Here is a 26,094-nt window from a genome sequence, read left to right on the forward strand (position 1 = left end):
CGCTGGTAGCTCAGTGGTGGGTGTCTCACCTACCATGCAGCAGGCCCGGGTTTGATTCCCAGCCACTGGCTGCAGTGCTGGTCCCAAACCCGGATAAAAATGGGAGGGTGCGTCAGAAAGGGCACCCAGTGTAAAACCTGTGCCAAGCTGTCATTGTGTGGACCAGTTGGTCTGCTGTGGTGATCGTATCTTCCAACTGCTGCAACATTTTGGGTCCTGCAAGATTCCCCTCCTTAGATATAGACCATACCCTTAGAACAATGACCATCTAACAGTGGAATTAAAAAATAACAGCTTCCATACCTACAGTAACAATGTTATAAAGTAATCTTAAGCACCAGTGCAGTATGATAAGTGTTTTCCAGAAATAACCACTAAATACTTCAACTAAAAATTGTACATTAAAGACTGTATGATTTATATAGGAATACTTATACTAATAATTAACTGGAGGTTTAAATGGCATGGCTAAAGCAAATGATGCTACTAGAGCCATTGTTGTATAAGCAGTGGGAAAAGCAGTTGGAACTAAAGATTAAGCACAATTTGAACTGTCTTAGCTTATGACTACATTCATTGTTATGAGAAATTCTGAGGTAAGTGGAAAATTGCTACAGATCTAATGCCTCTAATAGCAACTACTTTTCCTTTAAGCATTTTCCTGCTTGGTGCCGTGTCTAATTTGAAGCCTCTTTAAGGACTTACATCATTTTTATAGAGCTTCTGGCAAAATACACGTACAATTAAATGTTTAAATCAATAAGCAAAAGAAAAATGACTGTACAGCAAGTCAAGCCAGGACACACAGCCTCAGGTTTTTATTTCTGGAAAGACCAGATCTACATACAAAACAATAATAAAAGGTACAAAAAATGTATTAAATATGACTTCAATTAATCTGTGTAGACACGTTATGTACAATAATTGCAAATATAGTGGAGACAAAACTAGAAACGGCTGCAAGTATCTAAATATAGTACACTTACATAAAGAGAGGTGAATATCCTCTGGGGTTTATACAAAACAGGAGGATGCTATACTGCTGGTTCTATTTACAGGTCGAGTTGCCCTACACTGACCTCTCGATTTGCCACTCTGCCACTTGTCCCATCCTACAACAAAGATTTAGCCATCGGAAAAGTGTGGAGCTTCGGCTGAACGAACTTTTCTAAGAAAAAAAAAAATATCAGACTGAAGTCATAAACACTGTAAATTAGACCTCTGCAGAAATAGAAGCCAAATGCAATTAGGCAATTCTGTAATAATAATAATAATATTAAAAAAAAAAAAAAAAAAAAAATTGTGGCATGTTCAGTCAGAAATGTTTTGTAAAATAGAAATGTATTGACATCAAAAATATAGTGTTCTTTTGTACGTTTGTTTTCTCAGTTTACAAAAATTGAGATTGTCAGATTTAGCTTGCTTACTGTGTGAAAGCAAACAGCTGTTGGTCCCAAGCTGCCACCTTCTGTATTAGGGAAGTTTCATTTAAAGTTTGTATTGATGACAAAAAAAGAATGTAAGACATTCATAATTATGACTTCAGGAAAAAAAAAAAAAAGAAAAAAAAAAGAAAAAAGAAAAACACTTCTCAACTCAACTATTTTTTAAAAAAAAAAAAATAAATTAATTAAAAAAACTAAAACAACAAAGAAATCCCCCCCATAACTCAGACAGAACTCATGCTGCAGAGAAATCTCTAAGCCAATAGCAAAAGCATGCCAGGTAGTTGCTGAATGTTGCAGAGGGGAACATGACAGAATTATTTGGAGGAAAAACACTTGGGATTTGAAGGGTCCCTTGGTAGACATCCTTAAAAATTTAAACAGGCGGAGCATCAGCGAAACGGGATGCCAGCTGAAGAAGTGCGTTTGCGCCATTTCTATGTTTGTTTCTCACTCGAGTGTCCAATCTGAGGTATCGAGCGCAATTTAAAAAAACACTGAGATAGAGCCTCATGTCATTGCTTTCCCAGGTGAAAACACATTATCGTAGAAGTTTCCGGTTCAAGATCTCCCAGACCATCCGCCTCCTAAAATATGGCATGTGTTTCTGCAAGTAAAACAAAACACGTTGTAACGGGTCTAACAGACAGATCGATACTTTATTCATCCCAATGGGAAATTTACAAGATAAGCATGAGCCTCGCTAAGCAGGCCTACCTGTGTAAATGTGATCGGTTTGTCTTTGGTGATGTATTCAGCATACTTGCATGTAAACATCCCACAGTCACTGCCATTCATTTGTTGAGGAATCTCCTAAGGGGTTAAAAATACAATTCCACAACCTTTAGAATGTTGATCTGAATGGTGTATTAGCAAATACACATCTAACGGCGTGTGGTTCATATTGCCAATGAGTATGTTTACATATGAAGTAAATTATTGATTTTGGCTTTGAGATCAGAAGGACAGCATTATAAAAGCAAACCACAGTCATTAACTTCCTTTACTCCACCACAATGTTGTTAGATTAAAGGAAAATATGAAAAGAATGACATGGATAAATTTGTGGCTTTAATGCTAATAGATGAATCACAGAAACACAATTTAAACACCTCTCTTATTCTCTTCATCACAAATTGAACATGTTCATAAAGTACTCTTGCATTGTTTTTTTTGTAACGATATTGGTTTCAAAATCCTGTGTGCCGTTGCTCAACTCACGTTGCGTTTTTTACTATGAAGGATCCAGTCTGAGGTATCAAATGCTTGCTTCTTTTTGTCTTCACTTTCTTGCTTCAAATATTTTCTGTGGGATTGAGGTATACCATTTATTTCCACATAAAAACTCCAGACAGCAAATTTTGTGACTGGCATATGCTAAAACATATAAAAGCAAAGGTTTTGGGTGAAATGAGCCATTGGCTGCACCCCCAGTTCCTTTTCTCACTCTGGAAAAGTACTTACAGCAAAACCCGACATGCCTCATCGTTGTTCCCACCCATGGAATCAAAATACGTGATGGTCTTTTTGCGGAAATCCACTACCTGCCAGGGATGAGAATGAAGGATAAAAAACACGGCTTAAAACCACAAAAAGAAATAAGCTTCACTTTGAAACTACTCAAATAGTAAATGCAACATACAAGAACACGAAGGAAAAAACAAATCTAGAGGTGCTATACCATAAACTGGAAGGAGTGCAAAAATATTTTAATAATTATACATAATCACTGTACTTAACTCCAATCCAGTTCCACACAACTGGTTACACAGCTCTTCAGCCAAAGTGTTTTGGTGCATTGTGGTTAAACATGACACCTGAATTATGCCTGATGTCTCTGCACTGCCAACGCTACCAAATTCATACAACTTCATGTGTCTATATAGTGGGTTTAAGAAACTGGACTACAGAGACTTACCGAAAGACACCAGTGCACTCCTAAGTGGACAGGCACCAGGATAATGTCCACAGAGAAAATGTCAACCTTCTTGGTCCAGCGCCGTACAGCTGAGTATCCCGAGCTACGCAGCTTGGGAAAGAAAAAAGTGTTGAAGGTGTACACAGAGGGCAAGTGGGGTGACTTGCTCCGCTCAACCAGCATGTTCATATAGAAGTTTATCACCTGTAAATAAAGTGGTGGATCCATGGTGAGTTCATTATTACCATGTTCTTGAACAATTATGCATTGGTTATTCCCTAATTCTTGCAATTTGTGATAAAGGATTGATGAGTATGTCGTCACACTGACCTCGTCATTGAGCCAGTTGAGGTTGCTGAGGGTCTGTAGGTCCTTCCGGGTGATGGTGAGGCGGAAACCCTCACTGAGGACATCATCTTGACTTCCTCCTCTTAGTGCCTGGCTCACCGCATTTTCCATGGCCTGCATGCCACACACAGTTTCAGAATTCCTTTTATAGTGCAACATAACACTCACTACACTCAAACTTGGACAGGGATCATCAATTTCAGTTCAACAAACAGACAGAATCATCTGATCTGGACTTGGCTGCCTTGTTTGATGTAAAAAGGCATAAAATGTAAGACCATATACTCAGTGACATGGTGAATTGATAATTCCCCAAAAGTTCTAAACAATTTATTTTTTACCTCTGTCAACTCATGGAATTCCTGTTCCTCTGCTTCAGGCTCTGGTTCCGCAACAACAGGCGCCACAGGAACCTCCTTCTCAAGAGGGACCCGAACCCGCAGCTCCACACTTGTTAAATCAGCTCTACCCTCGCCGGAAAGACGCTAATTCATTACCAACACACACAAAACACGGTAAAGAGTGTTAGAAATGAATGATGCAAACACAGTGAATGAAATGTGTACAAGAGACTGCTAGCTCACCTGATGCAGAAGCTGAGATGCCAGAGCCTCTTGCTCCTCTATTAGTCTCCGTCTCTCCCGAGCACGAGCATCATAAAGGCTTGTCCTGCATGCACACAAGTAAGACACATATATAAGTGAATCTTGTGATAATACAACCAGTGAAAATAGTTTAAAAAGAAAAAAGAAACATATTCGAAGAAATGAGATATTAAAAGCACTCACAGTTCTTTGATCCATAACTCAGCTTGGAAACATGGCACACTGCATTAAAAAAAAGAAGGAAACTTTAACTTCCTAAAATTAATTACGAAAGCATATTTCACAGACACTGGTCTTGACAAGCTACAGTCTTGCCAAGTCTGGGATTGTATAGTTTCACTGTTTTGGGGAAAGCTTATTTGGCTGCTATGTGCACCAAAGAGGAAGATAGTACATGTGACAGCTTGTGTATATTTGATACACCGTTTGTCCAAGAAATACAGTTTTCAAATAATTCATATCAAGTCCATCTATACACAAATGAAACATACTGAATGATTTGTGTGTCTCAAGAAATCCTAAATATCATTATATGAGCTTGATAATCTTTACCTGGAGCCCTCTGGTCTCTTGCCATGTTGCTCCTTGACAAAAATAACAGAATCCCCATCATGAGCTGTGAATGGAAAACCACAGAAGACAAATGAAGCAGCCAATTCTTACAATGACTGAATAACATGTAGATCAATCTATAAAAAGAGCAGGCATGTGCCAATATTGCTTTTCAGAAAGCCTAGACAATGGACACGGTTCACATCAGATAACCATAACAGTGTGTTGACAGGCACTGTATATAGAGCTCAGCGCATGTGATTGCATCATGAATTGCTGCCTAAATGAGTTGCTCCTAGTCACCATAAATTCCTATGTAAAATTATACAATTCTTAGCAAAACAGAGACAGATTCTGAATCACTCACCAGCTTTTCTTTTACAGTGATTAGCTCCATCACAGAACACGGCTAATTAACTACTACTTCTGAATACTGAAAAATCCATAGTATGTTGCATACACGTTGCTAGCACATGCCTTATCTCGTTCAAAGATTTTAATTTAACTTGCACGAAATCTTAAAGTACCAGAGTGCACACCAGAAGACTGTGTGTCCTGAGAAGAAGTATCTTGAAGAGCCGCCGGTGAGGGCACTGATTGCTCAGCTAACACTGTTTTTCTTGCAACATATTTGCCATCTGAATCAGGATCCCATGACTGTGTTTCAGGCCCGTTGGAGAGTGCAGAAGGGCTGTGCATCGCACTTGAGGTCTGGGGACTGGGAGACAGGCTGGATAACCCGAGAGAGGACTCTCCTGCTCCTGAGCCTGCTGGCGAGGCACACTGCAGCAGCCTGCGACTTGATGTCAGGAAACTGGAACTGCAAAAGGGAATGGCAGTAAATAAATGCAGTACTGCATAATTATGATGTAATAACAAAGGGCTAACACTCAGACACTTACAAATCTCTATGTGATCGGATCACTGGGTTAGAGGTATTGTCATGGTAAAACGATGACTGGCCGCCGGACACCATGGCTAGTAACTGCTTGTACACCTCCTTCTCTTCCTCACGGACTGACTAAAAAATCAGAAAGAGAGAGAGAGAGAGAGAGAGAGAGAGAACATTTACAAAATAAGAACCAACATTACAGTGTTGCACTTACTTTTATAGTTGTAACATTTTCTAGATCGGAAAGAGTCAGACCTCTTGTGCTGTGCAGTGCGTTCTGCCTCTCCAGTGACGGCTGGAGGAGCCAGGTGAAGGGTTCTGCACTACTCGAATGGGAAAGGTTTTCTCATACATGCTGGTGTAAGATGTGTTTCCTGAGCTTGGCCCAGGCGTCGAAAAACGACTAAAGAAAAAGAAAGTTGTGCATGGTTGGACATTTACGTATATAAAGATACAAACGTGTATATACAAACTATCCTTGGTATACCATATTTTATTTAACCAAATACATACATATTGCAGTATTGTCTGCTAAGAAAAAAATGTAATACCGCTATTTGAGCGACATTGTTTTTCTGACTTCAGAAATTGCACTACTAGAACATTCCTTTCAGGTCAAAAACTATTAAAGCAAAATATAGAACTACATCTACCTGGCTTCTATAATTGCAGCCACACTATAATGCTCATGGTTTCCTTTCATACAAAATAAAAAGATAACACTTTACCACGTGTCACTAATTTTAAAATCTGATTTACCTTGACTATTTGTTTTGATTTAATAAACATCCCCAGGTCCCTTCTCTCAAAATCTATTTCTTTTCCTGCCATAACACGACACAGCCTATTTGCAGTCTTCTATACTATAAAACAGAATGTACAGCATATGCCAAGTTAATTTGCAATCTAATACACACCTTGGTGATCTTTGTGCTCTGACGTAAAGTGGACGGCCGAGTCGAGGAGAGGGGCATGGTTTTGAACTGCAGGTAGTAACTGGGTGGCCATTGGTTTTGTGCGTCTCATGGGATGGAAAGCTTGCATGTACGTATCGTTTGCTGACCTTCGATATGGTCACTGAAGATTCTGTTCTTAAAGAGTCTATTTTTAAAAAAAATCTATTAAAAACATTGCAAGGAAAGACACATACATGAAGTAAAGCTGAAAAACACATTTGTCTTGTCACCTGATTTATAGGTCTTCCACTCAAAAGCTGCTGCGGGAACAACAAATGTGTCCTTTCGTGATTCATGTGGTCTTTCAGTCACCTACGAGGAACAACATCCCCAATTTAAAACAGATATTGATATAAAATACATATTCAAATCATCATATAAACATCCTGTAATGGGAATGTGAAGCAGTCAATTCAATAAAATCTACATTCGCTGTACTTTAGGTCTCAATGTAGGGTCTATGAACCGTGCAGCACCTTGCTTTCAGTCCACATATTTCCCGATGAATTGGCTGCATTAGGTGATAATATTCGAGTTTGAGGTGGGCCGGGGGAAGCAGGTAGCATGTTCCTCAATGTTGGACTGACGCTGTTACGCATCCACAAAGCAACACTGGAGCCATGGGTCTTCATCCCCTCTGCAGCATTCTTCATTGTGTCCATAATATCTCCTAAGACACATAACCAATGGGTCCATGCATTCAAGTATGGTTAAACATTGTGAACTGCATAATGAAACAGCTTAATGACTTACCCATTCTAAACTTTTTGACAGCTCTGTCCTCTTCATGATTAATGGCATCCCCATCTTCCAAACTGTCAAAAATCAAACAAGGTTTTGCATACAAGTTACAAATTTTGTAACACTGGCCAAAGATGGCTACGATGTGCTTGCTTATTTAATTAGGTTAATATTTTGACTGTGACACACTAGACCACGAGGTCCGAACGTTAGACCTTAAGAACCCTGTGAGTTTTCCCTGCGCCAGCACACCAACTTCACTCAGTCTTGGGAGCAAGGGAAACTTAAAATGTGTCAGACAGGTTACTCCTAGATCTAAGAAAACTAGACACATACTTGTGATTAACAAAGGTTCTGTCTCATTGAAGTACCACTGCGAGTCAGTCAACATTACCCAGACGACTCCACCTTCATTGATGATTTCACCAGCAAGACATACCACACATGTAGTCATTAACTGACCATATTACCCCCTCACACCAGACACTTATTACACAGGGCTTCACCTTGCTCATCAGTGTAAAGGGACGAAGTGTAGGATCACCACTACACCGATATTACCTGGATGGTAGAACTTTCTCAGCACAGCCGTGACTGTGACATGGTATTATGCGGCGTTCTAATGGGTACATCCTAAAAAGCAGTGAGATTAAGCCACAGCCTTCCTGTGCTATTGGGGTTAACTAGGTTTTGCAGCCCAGTCCGTGGCAATCACATATACTACATTTTACCATGTCATTGCTGAAAAATAATATTCCACCACACAAATATGATGTGGTCAGTAGCTGGGCTTCATCTTCCGTTGATCCCTTTATCGTGATGAGAGAAGGAGGGTTAATAAATCGCCCCTATGAACAGTAAACTTGCACTATCCTACTGTACCTGTGTGTGTGTGTAACCACGTGTTTGGCTGCCTGATTGCTTTTCCAATTTACTGACTGCACACGTTATTTCCGCCCACTTTTCAAGCTTCGCGCGTTACTGACCAGCCTACAGGCAGTCCAGCAGGCGCCTAACTCCCCCCCCCCTTTCTCTGATATTACATTAGAATAAAATATAACTCCGACACTCTCACCTCTCTAGCGGTCTTTTTCTCTGTGAAGCAGCATCTTGTTGAACTCGGACGGTGGCGGACGGATCTCCAGCAGCCGGCACTCCTTCGCGGAGAGTTGCTATACCACTTTCGATCCATTCGCAGAATTTATTGAACATGTTGAAGCTCGTTAGAGGAAACTCCTAAAGCCAAATGCATTTAGCGTCAACGAGCTCCGGCATCCGTGTAACTCCCGCGCGCCGTGCGCATGCTAGTAGCCAGCGTTAACCAAATGCTAACTAGCTTTGTTAGCTGACTAGCCTAATCCCCATTTCCAGTAAACGCACCCTGGCTCGCTAGCTAACCTAAGCCTAAGCTTAACCTCTCGACAACTACCTAGCTAACTAGCTAGTTAGCTCGCGATGCTAATACTACCGATAAGTGACGAACAGATATATTTCGTCTATCCCAACTACCTCAGAACAGTCCTCTGCGTGTGTCAGTGTCTACGGTTATTCTTTTTAAACTGACGCGAGAGCCGTGAGTAACGCTCTGAATGAAAACGAGCACATAAACTTATTTTACACGATAACCTCTCCCGCTTCTTCCTCATTTAAAACCACAACATGGCCGAAAGTAGCGTCTCTACATGAAGCGTTTTCATTGGCTCAGCCGCCGTGGCGTACGGCGCGCGCGTGCAGTACTCTGCAACGTGTTTCGCCCAATCACTTGCGAAACGCTGTGTTACGTCATAACCTCTCACTTTAAACATTTCATTAAAGGAGGCGATTATGATAACCGCGCCTTTTCCCTTTTCTCCAGCTTGCGTGACTTGCCGTGGAAATGTAAATTATTTTTTAAAAAAAACCCTCAGCCGATTTGGATTTTTAAAAAGGATATATATTCGGTGTTAATGAATCAGAATCAAAAACGTTATTAAAATCAAACAGAATACTACACCAGTGATGTAATAAAATATAGTTCAAAGCATGACTTAAGAAGCAAGCTACTGATTTTCAGGTCCTTTAAGATTATATTAGGCCATGGTATCTTTTTAGTCTACAAAAACAAACAAGCAGGGCCTATTGTCCTGTGCAGGACAGAAAAAAAACTCCACCGTTCACTGAAAATGAGTAAAAGTATTATACTTAAATTATTATACTTAAATTTGAGCTTCTTCAGACTCTATTTTGGTAATACTGAAGTGTGAAGCATTCCCCATTCATTCACAAGGCACTTTGTTTACCCATTCACACCATGGGACAATTTAGCATACTGAGGTCACCAACCAGAATGTATCTGATAGAAGGAAAGAAACCAGAGAGGCTCAAGGAAGTCCACAAAGGCATAGGGAGAATATGCAACACTCCACAAAAATAGTAACCGGGTTCAGGATTGAACCAGAGGCTGAGCTCTTTTTTTTCAATCATCTATAGTAACCACTTTACCCTGTTCAGGATCGTATTGAATCCCAAGCCTATTTCAGGAATATTGCACATAAATACACGCATATATTTCTTTACATCCATTACCTTACCTGTGGAGCAACTAAAAAGAGAAATTGGTTTCTTTTGTGTTGAAAGTATTTGCAGAGAATGGTGAAGACTGCTGAGAAGATCATCAGGACTCCACTCCCCTTTCTGCAGACCATTTACCACCGCAGAGTCCACAGGAGAGCTGCCTTCATCCTTAAGGACCCCACCCATCCCCAACATGGACTGTTCACACCCCTACCCTCAGGATGGAGGTACAGGAGTGTGAAATTCAGGACTTCCAAATTGAGGGATTCCTTCTTTCCCTCAGCCATTAGACTTTTAAACAGTTAACCAGAGGATATAGACTAGTTTAATCTATCTGAGATTAGTTGGACTAATACGCTCCTTCTCATATTGTACATTTGTTAATGTTACTGCTGCTATTATTATCAAGCAGCTGCATCTCAACTGCTCATTGTTAATGTTACTGCTGCTATTATTATCAAGCAGCTGCATCTCAACTGCCCATTGTTAATGTTACTGCTGCTATTATTATCAAGCAGCTGCATCTCAACTGCCCATTGTTAATGTTACTGCTGCTATTATTATCAAGCAGCTGCATCTCAACTGCACATTGTTAATGTTACTGCTGCTACTATTATTATCTACAGTTGCATTCAATTTACACATGTTACTGAACTATAGTTTTGCACATAAAGAATATTTTTTTGCAACAATAGTCAATATTGTACACTTTCACATATTATATACATAGTCTATATTTCTATATTTACATAGTCTATATCTCTAATTGCAACATAGTTTTATTTTCTATTTCTGTGTTTATGTGTGTATGTGTGTGTTTTTATTTTAAATTTTGACATAGTTTTTGTACTTTTCTGGCATTCACTGTGGACAGCAAAGAAATGATTTCATTGTACAGGGAAACCTCACATGACAATAAACGCTTTGAATCTTGAAAGTTTTCCTCATGGTGACGAAGACAAAATGATTTTTCATGTATTCAGTTTTCTTTTATCATAAAGGTTCGTTTGGGTGCTGAATATTTTGCAAGGTATGTTTTTAACAAAATACCATGAAAATGATTTTTGTTAGAGGAGAGGTAATTAATTTCTCAATTTTTCTGAGTAAAAAAAAAAAAAAAAACTCAATGTGGGTAATGTTAATTCAAAGTAATAATTTAAGCTCATTTTCCAGAAGGGTGCCTATAGTTCTGGAAGTGCCTGTAGAGCATATAGCATTATGTCTATATCTATAATGTTAAATCTCTTTTATGTATTAATTATTAGCAATGTAATAAGTAAAAGAGATTTCATAAAGTCCAAGCGATATACATTCTGTTAAAAAGAAAGTCCATTCAATAAAACACACCTGTTTTGAGCTATTTATTTGTGTCCCAGAGATCAGACACCAGGCTTTTTCTACATAATAAACATTTGACACTTAAGATTATATTATTTACGTCACATTTCACAATTCCTCTGTTACTTTCTGTCAAAAATATTTACACCATTAAAACTATTCTGTTATTTTCACATTTTTCTATAAAGTACAAAATCACCTCGCACAATCAGGATCCCATACTACAGTCTTACGTATTTAAAACAAACAAACAAACAAACAAACAAAAAAACAGATTTTACAGATTACATTTTTGTTTATTTTTTAACAATAAATAAATTCATGCAAACATTGAGTTACCTCTTGGTGCATTGTGTTTACGGTTAAAATTTTATGATTCCTGTGAGGCTCACAGTCCTTCTTATTACAAAATTTCATACGCAGAGTCTTTAATTATCATGACTGGTCAAGTATTTTTAGATTATTTGTGCCATACTACCTCTGCACCTTAGTCAGTTTTTACTTGTTTTTACATTGGTTTACATCTGACTCTGTGTTTTTGAAACATAATTTAATATTTTATGATCTATTAATAGGCACTGTTGTGTCTTTTTTTAATCTAGTATGCAATTCAATGAAAATTTATGCTGATTTTAGTTTCACATTCATTTCATATTTTGCCCTAATGTTTAATTCTGAAGAAGTTTGATATTGCCTCAGTATAAACATGCACTATTATTATTATTATTATTATTATTATTATTATTATTGTTTAATTATATATTTCTCAATCTATCTTGTTTTCTTGATTTTTCTTTTTAGAAGTATTCACCTGCGATTACTTATGTACTTCCATATGTTTAGGGGCTGTTTACAGGAACATTTTGGTCGAATGCCTTTGTGAATTTTTCAGTGAAAGCGATTTGTTCCAAAGGGAAATTGTGCACTTGTGTGTTATCAGCACAGCCACAAACATGAAATTGCCCCAGATTCAACCTGATGGCACTTGGATACTACAGAACCTTACAAGAACACACCAGAACTGTTACAGGACTGGAAAGTTGACTAAAGGCCAGCAAACATAACATGACCTTCTCCAATGTTTCCCCTTCTAGGAAAACCTTTAATGTTAGTGTAACTGTTAGATAATAATGTGTCTTTATATAATTATGCATTCTAAATCTGTCTGAATGTCATTGTGTACCTGTATATGGTGCATTTCAAATGAGTGTGTGTGTGCCCTGTGATGGGTTGGCACTCCGTCCAGGGTGTATCCTGCCTTGATGCCCGATGACGCCTGAGATAGGCACAGGCTCCCCGTGACCCAAGGATAGATTGGATAAGCGTACAGACAATGTAATGAGATAGTGTATTTCTACATGTGTTTTGGATAAACAAGTTTTTAATTCTTTTCTCAATACTGGGAAATGTGGCAAAATTCCTGTGTGGGGTATAATCACATAAAAAAACTAAAGCGATGACTGGTAGAGATGAGCTTGAAAATACTGGAGCATTGTGGAGTTCTCATGCAAAGCAAACAGCAATACCCAGAGTGGTCCTCACAAGATGGCAAATCACTCCAAAATATATCAAGGTTAGATGTAAGTTCACATTGCATACAGCCCTGGAAATGCATTAATTAGGAGAGCAGGGAGAAGCCTCAGTCACTCACGATTTCCAAAAAACTGGAGGATGAAGGAGAAGATGTACACAATATCCAGATAGATATTAAGCGTGGCAAAGATGTACTCCTCTGGACTTATACTGTAGCGCTTTTTTCCCATCAGGAGCTGTGTGTCGAATGCCAGAAACTTGAAAGGAAATGACAGCAACATCAGCAAAGTCGAATTTTACATTTGTATACAGTATATCAATATTATTGGTGTTGAGCTGCATAACATTTAGCTTTACCATGCTGAACACTATCGCTCCCAGTGCAGCAAACAAAGCCTGCATCCAAGGAACCTGCATGGATAATAGTCTTATCATAGCAGCTGAAATTCCTGGCAGTAATCATTCAAGGTGTAATTTTGTTTTGTGGAAAATGGATACTTACATGGCTAAAAGGAAGGATTAAAGACAGGACCAGTCCACATATAAAGAATAAGATGCACATGATACACAGTACACCCTGACATGAGGTCACATCAATCTATAAAAAAAAAGAAAGAAAAACAAAACCTGACCAATTCTGCCATCTCTCTCAGTTAGTAATTAGTCTTGCACCCATCTGTGTTTTCTTCTACTGAACTAATTGGTTCTGTTTCCCAAAATAAAGTGCATATAAAAAGTTAATACCCCCCTATTAAAATTTTTGTGATGAAATGAAACCAAGATGTCAAACCTTTTTTCACCTTTAATGTGATATAACAACCAAGAAGAAACAGTAATATAGTTGGAGACGTGAGCACACCCTTTTATAAAGAGGCATGTGACTGTGTTCAAAATGAAATGACCACACTGAAGGTCCCACACAAAATTATGCCTCATACAGCTGTTATCAATCAAATGATAAAGATCAGCTGTTTTGGTAAGATTTTGACTTCTTGGTTTTATCTGGCTGGTCAAAAAGCCAAGAGCTTACAAAACATGTATATAACCTCATTGTTCGATGGTACTGAACATTTCCAAAGCATTAGATGGAACACCATAAGTCAACAAGCAGAGAAAATGGAGCAGCACAGTGGCATCACCAAGAACAGGACGACCCTCCAAAATAGATAAGAACAAAATGGAAATTTCTCAAGGAAGGAAAAAAAACATGCCCATATGTGCTTGTTGAACGTCTCTTTCCACAGCCATGGGCATTCCACTAGAATTTGGAGTATGGCTGTGCTCATTCAATCCCAATATCATCAATGAAGATCAGGTTTAGATGTATATAGATGCATAGTCAGTGTTAATCCCAAAGGTGCTCAGTGGGGTTGAGGTCAGGGCTCTGTGCTGGACACTCAACTTCTTCCACTCCAACCTTCTCAAACCATGTCTTCATGGACCTCATTATGTGCACAAAGGCATATCATGCTGAAACATATTCGGGTTTCATTTGAAATCACAGGCGCCTCACTTTTGACTTAATTCAAATAAAATCTGAATGTTGAATTTTTGAGATTTATAAGTAGGATTCTTACATAATCTTAAAAACATAGTTTGTCATTTTAAGAACATTTACAAGAAGAAGCAACATTGGCAAAATATTAAATGAATAAATACACTACAGTATTCATGTACCAACTATGAATCCAAGTTCCATATGGAATACCCAATACTCCCATGCTCTTTATTTGTCCCACAAACATTTATGACCCACTACTTCCTCCCACATAAGAATAAAAAATGCCTGTGATTTTATCTTAGGTCCTGTGAAATCCCAATTGCAAAGCGTACCTCTCCTACTAGTGAAAATTCACAGCAACTTGACAATATAACATATTTAAAAAGACATACAGTGTTTCTGTGACTCATCTTGTACTCACCTTGGTCTGAAAGCTAAACACTGAGACAGAGAGACAGACCAGGACCGTAATACCCAAACAGATCATCACAGATTTGGTATTGTAGTAACTGTGGGGAGAAAATAGACGAAAGGCAGGGACACAGTCAGTATCGGTGTGTAAGAAATTTATGACCAAGTGTGCGGTCCAGTCATGATGTTAATGGAAACTGACAGAAATATTTGAAGCCCTTTAAGTAAAGCGTGTAAAAATACCTGAAACAAACAAACAAAACAAAACCCAGACCAAGAAAAAATATGCATGCTATACTCGGACACAAGCGGCGTCACAAACACAAAAGGACATACAGCTAGTAGAATACTGTACCTGGACAACATTCCTGTCATATATGTAAGAGACAGAGTCTGGAATGGGAGAAATTACAGTGAATGCTGATAACGTCTCTAGTAATTCACTTAGACTTAGAATCTTAGACTCCCATAGGCTGTCAGTGCTTGTACAGCCTAATGGATTCTCACAGCCAACTCTATATAAAATACAGAGACATGATACTGCATTTTGATAGTGTGTTTGCTTTATAATGGTTATTTTCAAGAGATTGGGGGAAGACTCACAAAGATGACCAACAGAATCAGGTTCCATGGAAACCTCCTCCTATGGTTGCAAATAAAAAGAGAGTTGTAAGTGAAAAACCCTATTTATTCATGAAAGCTTAGTGTTAAATGTACCAAGTGTATGATTTGATCTGTCAGTGTTACAGCCACTGTCTCACCTCAGCTGACCACAGCAGGACAGTGTCACGTAGGTTACAAGGAACACTGCGCTGTAGGAAAAAAATAAAACAGTCATTCACATCATCCACATTTAAAAAGTAAATATTTGACTAAAACTCTGAAAGCTTCAACTATTTTAATACAGACAAGAAGTAGTTCAGATTAAGGTGTTGCACCGTTTGTGACTTACTATGCTGCCCAGTACCATTCAGGATTAGAATGAATATAGTCCTGTATAGGTTCACTGAGAAGGAAAGAAAAGAAAGTACAGATTAAAACTTTATTGCTAAATATAAGTGTTCACATATACTTCCTAGGTCAATACTTATTTGTAATCATGTAACTTGTTCTGCAACTGAGCTGCAAGTCTCCCAAGACATGCTTCTTGGGAAAATGTCTTCCCACATAGTACCCCTTTAAGGTTTTCGTTTTTAAACCATGCCAATGTACTGTACAGTGCTTTGGCATTATCCATATGCCAAAAATCTTCAGCTACCGATTTTTGGTGACTTCACTGACCCAGTTGCAAACCCTCCTTGCAAAGTCACTGACCTTTAGTGGATGACCTACTCTTCTAGGAGTCTTGGTTGTTACAGATTTTAAAACATTTTTAATAACAATATATTCTCTTTTCGAATTACACCAATGAATCGCCATGAAGAAAAGTCTCTTGTGAGACAAAGCTGTTAAAATTTGTGACACACTCACCAAAAAGTGAAGAGGGACACGATGGCCAGGGTGAAAGAGAGCTGGAGTGCCAGGATGGCATAGACCTGCACATAGACATCCAAATCAGGAAACAATAAACTAACATATAAATCGGTAAATACTTTTGTCTTAATTGTCTGTTTAACAGAATTTCAAATTATATACCTTCCGTACAAATGTCCGTCGTATATTCAGGTCATCCCAGGAGAACTGTGTGAACATTTCTCCCTCATCAAGATAAGACCCACTGTAACTGGGGCTTCCACCTTAGACATCCCATATGGTGTTAATAAGATTTGTTTAACAACAGCTTTATCTATAATTGTTTTAAGAAAACAAATACAATTAGATACCTACTCAACTGCTTGCTAATATTGACTCAGGATGCTATAGTATGTTTAATTGCAGCATAATGAAGCATCTCAATGTTGATCTTTTTTTATTATTATTATTATATGTCATTTTATAACTCATTGTGTATGTAGAGCTCTGTGATAGACATTTGGAATTCAAGTCAAGTCAAAAGTCAAGAAGCATTTATTGTCATTTCAACCACATATAGCTGACGTAGTACATAGTGAGATGAGACAACGTTCCTCCAGGATCCTGGTGCTTCATAAGGCAACATACAACCTATAGCTACAGAACAAAAACAACAACACACAGCTAAGGACAGAAAGTAGTTGTCTTAGCTACATGAAGTGCAACGTGTCCAACCAGGTGCAAACAGTGCAAGACATACGCTTCAGCCAGACCGTATACTTTCTTCAAGCCCAGTGTTTCTGGCTCCAGGTCCACCACAACCTTGATGTTTGATATTTTACCCCCCCCCCCCCCATGATTATTTTGTAGGGCATGTGTTTCTATTGTGATCACATTAACATCACATGTTTTGCATGTGTTACCATGAGTCCACATGAAGAAATGTACAAATTATTCACATCATAAATCACCAAACATTGAAAATGAATTGAAAATGTTTAATTTTTCCATAACAGAGGATGCAGTTACTTAGAATGAATGCTCCTCCTGCACTCAGCTATAAACAATTTTTCACAAAGAAATTGCATTAGACTGCACTGACCTCTACAGTCATGCTAAGAAATTTCACCTGAGTTAAAAATTAAAAAGCAATTTAGACCTTGTGATGGTCTCTTGTCCAGTCACGTTTCAGAACACACACCTAGTCTTCATTCGTGACCTTTATTTGGAAAATATTAGGCATTTTTTCGCTGCATATTGCAGTTTAATTCGGCTAAATCTGCATGAATTTCTATTTAACACATGTCATTTATAAGATCAGCCACAAGAGGGCAGAACAATGGTGCACATTGTGATGAGAATGAACTGGTGTGACGTCACCTGCAGTCGCCTCCTGATAACTCGGAGGGTGAAGGGCCAGTGATGAGCCTTCATTTGACTTGTTTATCACTGAAAGCTGTAAATAAGCACATGGCAATAAATAAAAAACGGATTTGTGAATCCCGGGAGAAACATGTTTACAAGTTCAAATGTCTTTTTAATCTCTATTGCCTGCAGCAAGAGTTGCAAAAGCAATATTATAACTCAACAGTTCAGTTAGTATCGACGCCATTTTGAGGGTGCAGCTGTCAACACACAGAACTTACTGAGTTTATATCCAGCTACTCCTTTCCTTAAAAATAAATTGCGTTTTGAGCTGTTTCCAGATGTTAATATATACATTTTTAATATTCATAAATGACTAAACTCCCCGCAGTATATAATTAAAGGTACTTTTTGTTTGCTTAGCTTGTTAGCATCATCAGGTTGTGTTGGCGGTGGAGGTGGTGGTTTTTCACTTCTGGGCATATTATAAAGCTTGTCTCCAGCAATTAGTATATGTGTGAAATAGGACAATTCTAATAGGATTTTGTATGTCCAATGTATTTTTTCCCCCCTTATCCTTATTTTGGGCAAATTTGAAGAAACTACATTATGTTCTTTTCAACTAAATCCCAGAATCTTGTTCACTTTAAAATGGCCCAGTGGGTCTAAGATATAGGTATAGGTATACACCAATTAGGCAAAACATTATGATCACTGCCTGACATTGTTTTGGTCCTACTTTTGCTGCCAAAACAGCCCTGACCCACTGAGACATGGACTCCACTAGATCCCTGAAGGTGTGCTGTGGTATCTGGCAGCAAGATGTTTTAAGTTCTGTAAATTACTGCAACGTAAATGATACTTTTGATAGATACTGACCACTGCAGACCAGGAACACCCCACAAAAGCTGGAGTTTTGGAGATGCTCTGATCCAGTCGTCTAGCCATCACAATTTGGCCCTTGTCAAACTCGCTCAAAACTTTACGCTTGTCCATTTTTCCTGCTTCTAACACATCAAATTTGTGGACAAATTGTTCAGTTGCTGTCTAATAAATGATGAGGAGATAATCAGTGTTATTCACGTCACCTGTTATGGCTCATAATGTTATGGCTGATCGCAGTAGTTAATCAGTACTGATTGTGAAAAGGTGAAAAAACCTTACTGATTACACAAACTGTCTATAACAGCTGCAACAGCTCCAAATCGATTAATGGGCTTGTTTAAATGCACTTTTTATTGCTTTTAAAGTAACATCCTACAGAACCTTGTATTGAGGTCCAACACAACCAGATATGCTGACATCCAATGTCAGCTCTATGTAAAGCTGTTATTTTCAGTTATCCAACATATTATGTAATAGAAGTGGCATCATTAAAGAACTTTCCAGTTACCATTCATTCATTCATTTATCCATTCCATAAAAAATGTAACTATAAACATATTCTAAAAAACTTAAAACATGTTAGCTTATACACTCTCAGAAAGAAAGGTACAAAACTGTACCTTAAATACATATGAAAAGAATGTAATGTTAATGTAATGTTTGTTATTCAGAAAACAATATGAAAAAATATATATGTATTTTAAACTCAAAATATCAAAAATAAAACAGTATCATAGACTTGATAGATAAGTGAGCTCCCAAAGTATGTTTGTGAATGATCAATTGTGTCAGAGTAATTATTTGTAATAAGGTTTAAAGATTTGGGAGAAGGGCTTTCATGACAGGGTGTTATTATTAATATTATCCATATTATTTAACCTGTATTTTTTTATGGTATGTAACATTTCCTTCTTTATTATAATCAAAATAGGTATGAGCATTTCAATTGTATTTAATCACACAAAGCATGGGAATAAATTGCTATAAAAAATATTAATCATAGTATTTACAATAATGAATGATTAATTATATCCCTAAGCATTAGCTGTAAATGTCAAGCTGCTTAAAGTATGTTTATGTATTAGGGCTTGGGCTGAATGAGGCTGTCGAACTGTATACAAAATCCAAAAGATGACACTACTCTTCTTTACTCTCCGTGGACTCAGTTATAGCAGAGTTGAAAACAAACCCAGATGAAGCGACGTATCACAGTCATCTAAACCCCCTGGGTAAATCATTTAAATGACCATTTGCAAGTAATGTAAGATGTAAAAGGAGCTTACCTTTCCTTGAGTCATGATCAATGTCTCTTTTAGTCAATAGTCCTGTACAGTTCTTCTGTATTTCCTCACCCTTCTTGCGTCTATTCCACAACCTTGTTACAAGTAACAAGATGCTCGTCTCAGTATGTTTAGATGAAACCTCATGCACTGCTGTAATCCTGCACAACAGCTCTGTTAATGACCGCCCCCCCTCCCTTCCTCAAAAAGGCACATTCTAGCAACATCCTGCAATAAAGTGCAATCTACTCAGGCCTGGACTATACCAAACCTCTCAAAAAACAGGGGTGTCCCCCCACCCTTTAACATGCACCCAGCTGTGAATCACTGATGCAGCCATGGTGTAGAGAGATCTGGAATGATCAAGCAGCCCTGAGAGAGAAATTGAAGAGGATTACTTTGTTCTTACTGGAATCTTTTAGCATCTCTTTATTATTCCATTTATCTCACATGCTTTGTGACAATACTATAGACAAAATGTCGATGGTGTCCATGTTGTAAATTTCCCACAGACATGTAGGTTTGTAGGCTGAACAGCATCTTGAAATTGTCCGTAGTGTGTGAATGGGTATGTGAGTGTGACCTATAATATGGATTGTCCAGGGTGTCCCCGGCCTTGTGCTCCAAGTCCCCTGGGATAGTTTGTGTAGTACAAGAACTACAGGTGTAATGCAGCTGAAATGTCATGTCATTTAATAATATTCTCTTTGAAAACTGTTATATTAGGATGGATGGATATCAAACCATGAGCTTTTTTTCAACCCACTGCATACATACAGTATAAAATATAGAGAAACTAAATACATTCTATACAGCGCAGACATTAACCTAATAAAATGTTTTGCATTTTTAGAAGTAAAGGACACAAACAATGTTCTAGTCCAAAATATGATTTTTAATCCATGTGAAGATTTTACATGGCAATGTTGTAAGTCAGTCAGGTCCCTGATACAAGTCCTCATAAACACACAGTGATTAAAATTAATATACATCTAAAAGTTTAACCCCTTTACATCCCAGGAACATTTCTAATATCCCATGTCTCAGACTTTTATCTATAAGTGAATAATTCAAAATAACAGAATAATAGACTAAATTATGAATAACTTGGACTTTAAGGGGTTAATCAAAACAAGCCACTTTTGTTACACCCAAATGTCTAAAACGCAGAGCATTCAATACTTTTAGTCCCAAAGGCAGTCATAAGGTGTCATAATATATGACATTTACAGGTAAATATTTAGCTGATGTTTCAAACATGGTATAGGAAAACCTGCATTACACTCAGAGGTAATTTTATGATGTGCGACATTTGCAAACATCTTTAACGCACGACACTGGTCTAAATAATATTCAGCCATCAACAATAACTAACTGAGCAGTACAAATGATCATAAGGGCTAACACTTACTCAAATCGCATGTTACGTTATAACAAAATAACATAATGAGGCGATATTTACAGTATATCCCAAACGCTAGTGTTTGACAGAAAACTAGTAATGAGGAACAACCACCGGTAAAACATAAGTCATAGATAAGCAGAGACATGGAATCAAATAGAGAGAAAGACAGAGCGACAGAGTAGAGGGCAAAGCAAAATAATGATTGTAGCTACCTATTCTGTATGGATGAATGCAGGATAATTAACAAATTTTGGTGCAAGATGGTGCTCTACATAAGAAGCCAATGCGCTCGGCTAAACCTGACACAGAGCCACTGAAGGACACTTAGAACAGGATAAAATCCAACAAAGCTCACAGTCATGGAGAATAATCAATGAAGTAGATGATTATACAGTGAAAGCTTGAAGTTGATTATTTACCCAAAAGCCCAAAAGTGTATTATTCCTGGAATTTGCTGACAGTAACATACTTTTTAAATTCTTTTACAGTTTCTCTTTAATTAAATAATTAATGTTGTTGCTCTTCTTCTTTTGGCTGCTCCCTGTGTGGGGTGGCCACAGAGGATCATCTCTTCCACATGTTTCAATTTGGCACAGGTTTTTTTTTTTTTTTTTTTTTTAAACGCCGGATTAATTAAATAATTAATAAGACCAAAAAATACAACACATTACTTAGAAACCACAATGAATAATTTCCTCTTTTACTCATGTTTTACAATATGTTTAGGTGAAACGTCCATCGAACAAGCTGTCGCTATAGAAACAACATATTAGATTAGCACATTTGAACACATATGAACCTGAGGTTTGCCTTGTAGTCTGAAAACAAAATGTAACACCACCTTCTGACCAATCAGAATAAAGAATTCAACATAACTGGCATATAAACAAATATAAGGTCTAGCTATGCTATAGATAACAATTTACATTTGTTTTTATGATTAAGTTTCGCTTGAACTGAAACTGTGTTCTAGTGTTAAGGAGATTTTTTTTTTGTTTGTTTAAATGGCTGATGGACCAGTGAAAACATCTAGAAGGTTTAGCAGTAGGACACACTCTTAAAGCACTGATTGTATGCAAACACATGCAAAGCTGCACACTGAGAAGATTTCATGAATCCTCCATCTGAAGCTACTTATATTAAAAGGCAACAAAAAGCTTTACACTCTCCGATTACAGAGTCAGTTTTGGAACACCAGCTGCTGGCCAACTCCATGAGACAAACACACAAATCCCTTGGTCATAACCGACCTTTAAAAAGGACACACAGCACATGTAGTGAACCTGCAAATAACCCCAGTCAAAAGGTTGGTGTTGTAGCTTTGCATGTCAGTTTGTTCCACTGTGATTATTTCAAATATTCAGTCTAGTCCATTTGTTTAAGCTTACTCTGGAAAGGAGGGAGTCCCGGTGAAAAAGGCTTCAAGTACCAAAACTTATAGGTCACCCACCACCCCAACACACCAAATCCAGTGCCCAGAATCTTCTGGATCAGGTTGTGGAAATACACAGAGGTGCAGGCAAACATCCACACCCAGATAAGTGCAATAGCAGTAAGGGCGAGGTACATGGCATCAAGGATCGTGGTGTTTCGGCACTTTTCCACAAGGTATAGCATCGGAACCATTTCTTCCACGATTAGGAGTGTGGAGTAAGATAAAATGAAAGAGTGGCCGGAAATGTCGAAACCTTCCCAATAGTTGCCAGCATTTTTGCATTCCGTCTTTGTGCTGAAACCCTCCAGGATTGTTTGCATGTCGTCTGACCCGTAGCATGCCCCTGTGACATTTTCAATGCAGAAGAACATCTCAGTGCACAAGTACCAAATGGCCGTGGCTACCAAAAGAGATGCGAGGCGTTTGGACACCATGATGGCGCTATTGTTTTGGGAGTTGGACAGATATATAAACGGGGTCAACAGGACCAGGTTCCATCCCCAGGAGACTTTCACAAAATAGCTGAAAGGAAAAACAGAATAAAACAAATGAATAACCCAAAGAGTTATTAGACTTTCTCCAATACTAATAAGCTGATAGCAGCATTTTGAGCACATTACTGATGTCCATCACTGTTCATTGCGCGTCACTGGGCAATTCATGGCTAGATGACGTTAGCTAGCCATTTAGCATTACTTAGACCGGGTAAATAAGACTAGGATGACATTTGAAGAGTTAGCTAGGTATAGTTAATGACAGATCTAGATAAGCAGGTGATGGTTTATGTTAATTATATTACAGTAGATTAATTAGGTACAGTTTGTACTTACACGTTCAAGAGGTTTCCTCTGTTGCTGAAGTATGAGTTCGGCACAACATCCAGTTCTTTCAATAAAGATCCTACAAGTGAAACGGCAAAGAAAAACACCGGCAAATGACTGCGGGAACAATTAACATTAAATTTCAGAAAAGGAAGCGATTTATTCACGACGCCATTTAACGCAGACATTGTGTCCTAACAAACGTAAGGAATTTAATCCGGCTTCAAGATCAATGACAAGAAAGATCATTAATGTCACTTCCGGGTTCGTTACAGGGGCGGGGCGACCATGGAGTAACGCCCCTTTTTAAAGAAAACGTGATATTAAAAGTTAATAGAAAGCGCAGTGAAAGTGCAGTGATCATCAGCAGAAGAAATAATATGGATACTAGAAATGCCGTCTTTTTAAAGAACACAAGAGCATAGCATAAGATCTAAGGAAATCAGATCCATGTTTCACATTGGAAAAGTGTTTCTTAAACGTCTGGTAACCAGGGAACGACATGGACCTATTTAATATGGACCAGTTTTATGAACATCATTAAAATGTTGTACTTTCTATAGCTTCTATAATAAAATATATATTCCACGGATATTATAGTAGGTCTGAGGTGACTTAGACCAATAAAAATAAGAACTTGGGATATGTGGGTTAAAGCACTGCATGTGCGCGCGCGCACACACACACACACACACACACACACGATATCATGGACCTCTGGAGGTCCTTTTGGGAACTTCTCGGGGTCCTGGACCTCACTAGGAGAACCCATAGAAGATGCATAACTACTTAAACATTATATTTAAGCTTACATGAATATCACATGTAAAGAAAAACCATCCACAACATCAACCAAAAGAATAGAAAGGAGTTGTTGCAAGTTATTTGGAACAAATGATTCAGACCTTGTAGGCAGATAAACATTTATTGAAAGCAGATTGATTAGAATAAAACAGATCTTATGACTCATGTAAATAAAATGGCTATAGTGCAATGAGTTTATGCAAATGTAACAGTGTTACCTCTCCAAAGTGGAATATTGTACTATAACAGAACATCCCAAAGTGAAGTGTTTTTTGTCAAGTGAATTTATGTTATCTTAAACGACACAATCCACAAACTCCACTTCCCAGCAAGCACCCCGGCCGCTATGGCTTATGGACACTGACTCTCTCTCAGTCTCTCAAGCCACAGCTGGTGATTGAAAACATCTGTGTTAAATCAGTCTCTCTCTCTCTCTCTCTCTCTCTCTCTCTCTCTCACACACACACACACACACACAACACACAACACACACAACCAACCAACCCACACACACACACACACACTACAACCTTTAAAAAGAGACTCATCATTCTGTCATCATGAAGTATATGTTCAGTCAATATGTACGCTTTGTTTCTGAATGTACTAAGCCTTGTTTACTGTTTAGCCTTCTGGTTTTGTCCTAGTTTCTGTGTCCAGTTATCCGAGTTAGTGCCTTGCCGTATTTGTTCTGATAGCTGATTGCCTGATCTATACCAGTGCTTTGACCCTGAACCTGCTTGTCTTTTTGGATTATTTGCCACCTGTTTCATTAAAGCAGCGCCACCTACAACCTCGTCTACCTCTTTCCTGACGCGAAGCAAGTTTTTGCATTTTTAAATGCATATATTTACTTTTTGTCTCAGGCAATATGTTAACTACAGCAAAAAAGGTCTTCCTCGCTTTCTTACTGTAGCTTGGGATTAGCTGAATTATTTTAAATGATCTAATAACTGCAAAGAAGCTTCCATAAGATTATAATATCCAGTAGAGGGCAGTATAATCAACGCAAGGTAGGACATAATAGTCCAAGGTCCAATAAAGGGTATACTATATATATTTTTGCACATTTCACAAAGCACTTTACAACCTAAACTCAGGTGTTTATATTAGTGTTTTTATTTAGATCTGTATATTGGTACATATTCTCATTATATTTTATATATTTTCTCTGTTATTTATTATTTTTGAATAAGGGAGATATACAAAGTAAGAATTTCATTGTATGGTCTAAATCTCTTGAATGAACCTCTTGAATTTTGAATCTTTCTACTGTTTTTACACAATAACCCTGGATAAAATGATATTGGCTGGATATATTTTCCGATTTTTTTTTTTGTCTCTGCTGCAAGTGCAAGCACGCTTTGCCCTCAGTGCACTCTGGCTTGGCGAGAATGTGGATATTCAGAGTCTGGTTCCCTGAACACTTCTCACATTTGGCTTCATTGTCTCTCCATTCCGCTTCCCAGCGTCGTGCCAGATGGTGCTGTCTGAAGTAGCGCTATTTTAACAAGAGATGGCCATGAATTTTACTGTTGTCTGGCTGGGAGTATACTTTGGATGTGGTGTAGGTGCACAGGGTGCATTTGGATCTTCTTCTTTTCTTTTTTTTATGCTTCTTTTTCAATGTATGTTTGTGTGGATTGGGCACTTCAAGGAAAGTATAGTTGCCAAATGACTTGAGTCTGACAAAAGAAAAAGAATTAAGCATGATAGTACAGTAAAATGACATCCAATGCAAAGCTTGTTTAAAAGGCATTTGTTACGTTTGCCTATATGGCTATAACTTCCTGTATAAACTTAATGTATGTATATATCTGAGTCAGCTGCCTCTCTTAATAAATGAGTTTAAAG

The 26,094-nt window shown here is 38.0% G+C and overlaps 3 protein-coding genes across 5 annotated transcripts; all 3 read right to left on the reverse strand.

Moving 5' to 3' along the window:
* Positions 1 to 790: 790 nt before the first annotated feature.
* senp1 (SUMO specific peptidase 1) lies at positions 791 to 9,140 on the reverse strand. Of its 3 annotated transcripts, XR_009206783.1 has the most exons (19): positions 8,533 to 9,140; positions 7,470 to 7,531; positions 7,193 to 7,386; positions 6,947 to 7,028; positions 6,678 to 6,861; positions 6,016 to 6,163; positions 5,771 to 5,889; positions 5,396 to 5,688; positions 4,869 to 4,932; positions 4,500 to 4,538; positions 4,296 to 4,380; positions 4,053 to 4,196; positions 3,694 to 3,825; positions 3,364 to 3,567; positions 2,910 to 2,989; positions 2,667 to 2,751; positions 2,163 to 2,258; positions 1,428 to 2,052; positions 791 to 1,168 (listed from the first exon to the last, which is right to left on the reverse strand). XR_009206783.1 is itself a non-coding variant. In XM_058410558.1 (18 exons), the coding sequence occupies exons 1-18, from the start codon at positions 8,667 to 8,669 to the stop codon at positions 1,987 to 1,989; spliced, it is 2,202 nt and encodes a 733-aa protein (XP_058266541.1). In that variant the 5' UTR covers positions 8,670 to 9,140; the 3' UTR covers positions 791 to 1,986. The 3 variants fall into 3 exon arrangements, 2 of the variants coding, with proteins under 2 accessions (XP_058266541.1, XP_058266540.1); XM_058410558.1 differs by having other exon boundaries at positions 791 to 2,052; positions 5,408 to 5,688; XM_058410557.1 differs by having other exon boundaries at positions 791 to 2,052.
* Positions 9,141 to 11,358: 2,218 nt separating this feature from the next.
* LOC131366275 (protein lifeguard 2-like) lies at positions 11,359 to 19,993 on the reverse strand. Its single transcript, XM_058410605.1, has 12 exons — positions 19,779 to 19,993; positions 17,626 to 17,701; positions 16,429 to 16,529; positions 16,264 to 16,328; positions 15,746 to 15,799; positions 15,555 to 15,605; positions 15,397 to 15,436; positions 15,149 to 15,186; positions 14,804 to 14,891; positions 13,384 to 13,479; positions 13,239 to 13,292; positions 11,359 to 13,138 (listed from the first exon to the last, which is right to left on the reverse strand). Exons 1-12 carry the CDS (start codon positions 19,791 to 19,793, stop codon positions 12,992 to 12,994), a joined length of 825 nt encoding a protein of 274 aa, XP_058266588.1. The 5' UTR covers positions 19,794 to 19,993; the 3' UTR covers positions 11,359 to 12,991.
* A 664-nt stretch (positions 19,994 to 20,657) lies between these two features.
* fitm2 (fat storage inducing transmembrane protein 2) lies at positions 20,658 to 23,703 on the reverse strand. The gene is made up of 2 exons (XM_058410606.1): positions 23,446 to 23,703; positions 20,658 to 23,137 (listed from the first exon to the last, which is right to left on the reverse strand). Exons 1-2 carry the CDS (start codon positions 23,622 to 23,624, stop codon positions 22,546 to 22,548), a joined length of 771 nt encoding a protein of 256 aa, XP_058266589.1. The 5' UTR covers positions 23,625 to 23,703; the 3' UTR covers positions 20,658 to 22,545.
* Positions 23,704 to 26,094: the final 2,391 nt, after the last annotated feature.

This window comes from Hemibagrus wyckioides, linkage group LG15 (genome assembly GCF_019097595.1).
Source record: "Hemibagrus wyckioides isolate EC202008001 linkage group LG15, SWU_Hwy_1.0, whole genome shotgun sequence".
NCBI lineage: Eukaryota > Metazoa > Chordata > Actinopteri > Siluriformes > Bagridae > Hemibagrus > Hemibagrus wyckioides.

Coding starts and splice junctions, on each gene's coding strand:
- LOC131366275 (XM_058410605.1), bottom strand. Junction 15,437..15,554: donor TCCTGCTGTGGTCAGCTGAG/GTGAGACAGTGG, acceptor TTGCAACCATAG/GAGGAGGTTTCCATGGAACC. Junction 15,187..15,396: donor TGATTCTGTTGGTCATCTTT/GTGAGTCTTCCC, acceptor CTCCCATTCCAG/ACTCTGTCTCTTACATATAT.
- senp1 (XM_058410557.1), bottom strand. CDS start 8,669: ATGTTCAATAAATTCTGCGAATGGATCGAAAGTGGTATAGCAACTCTC. Junction 7,532..8,532: donor AGAAAAAGACCGCTAGAGAG/GTGAGAGTGTCG, acceptor GATTTTTGACAG/TTTGGAAGATGGGGATGCCA. Junction 5,689..5,770: donor ATCCGATCACATAGAGATTT/GTAAGTGTCTGA, acceptor TCCCTTTTGCAG/TTCCAGTTTCCTGACATCAA.
- fitm2 (XM_058410606.1), bottom strand. CDS start 23,624: ATGTCTGCGTTAAATGGCGTCGTGAATAAATCGCTTCCTTTTCTGAAA. Junction 23,138..23,445: donor AGAGGAAACCTCTTGAACGT/GTAAGTACAAAC, acceptor TTTTCCTTTCAG/CTATTTTGTGAAAGTCTCCT.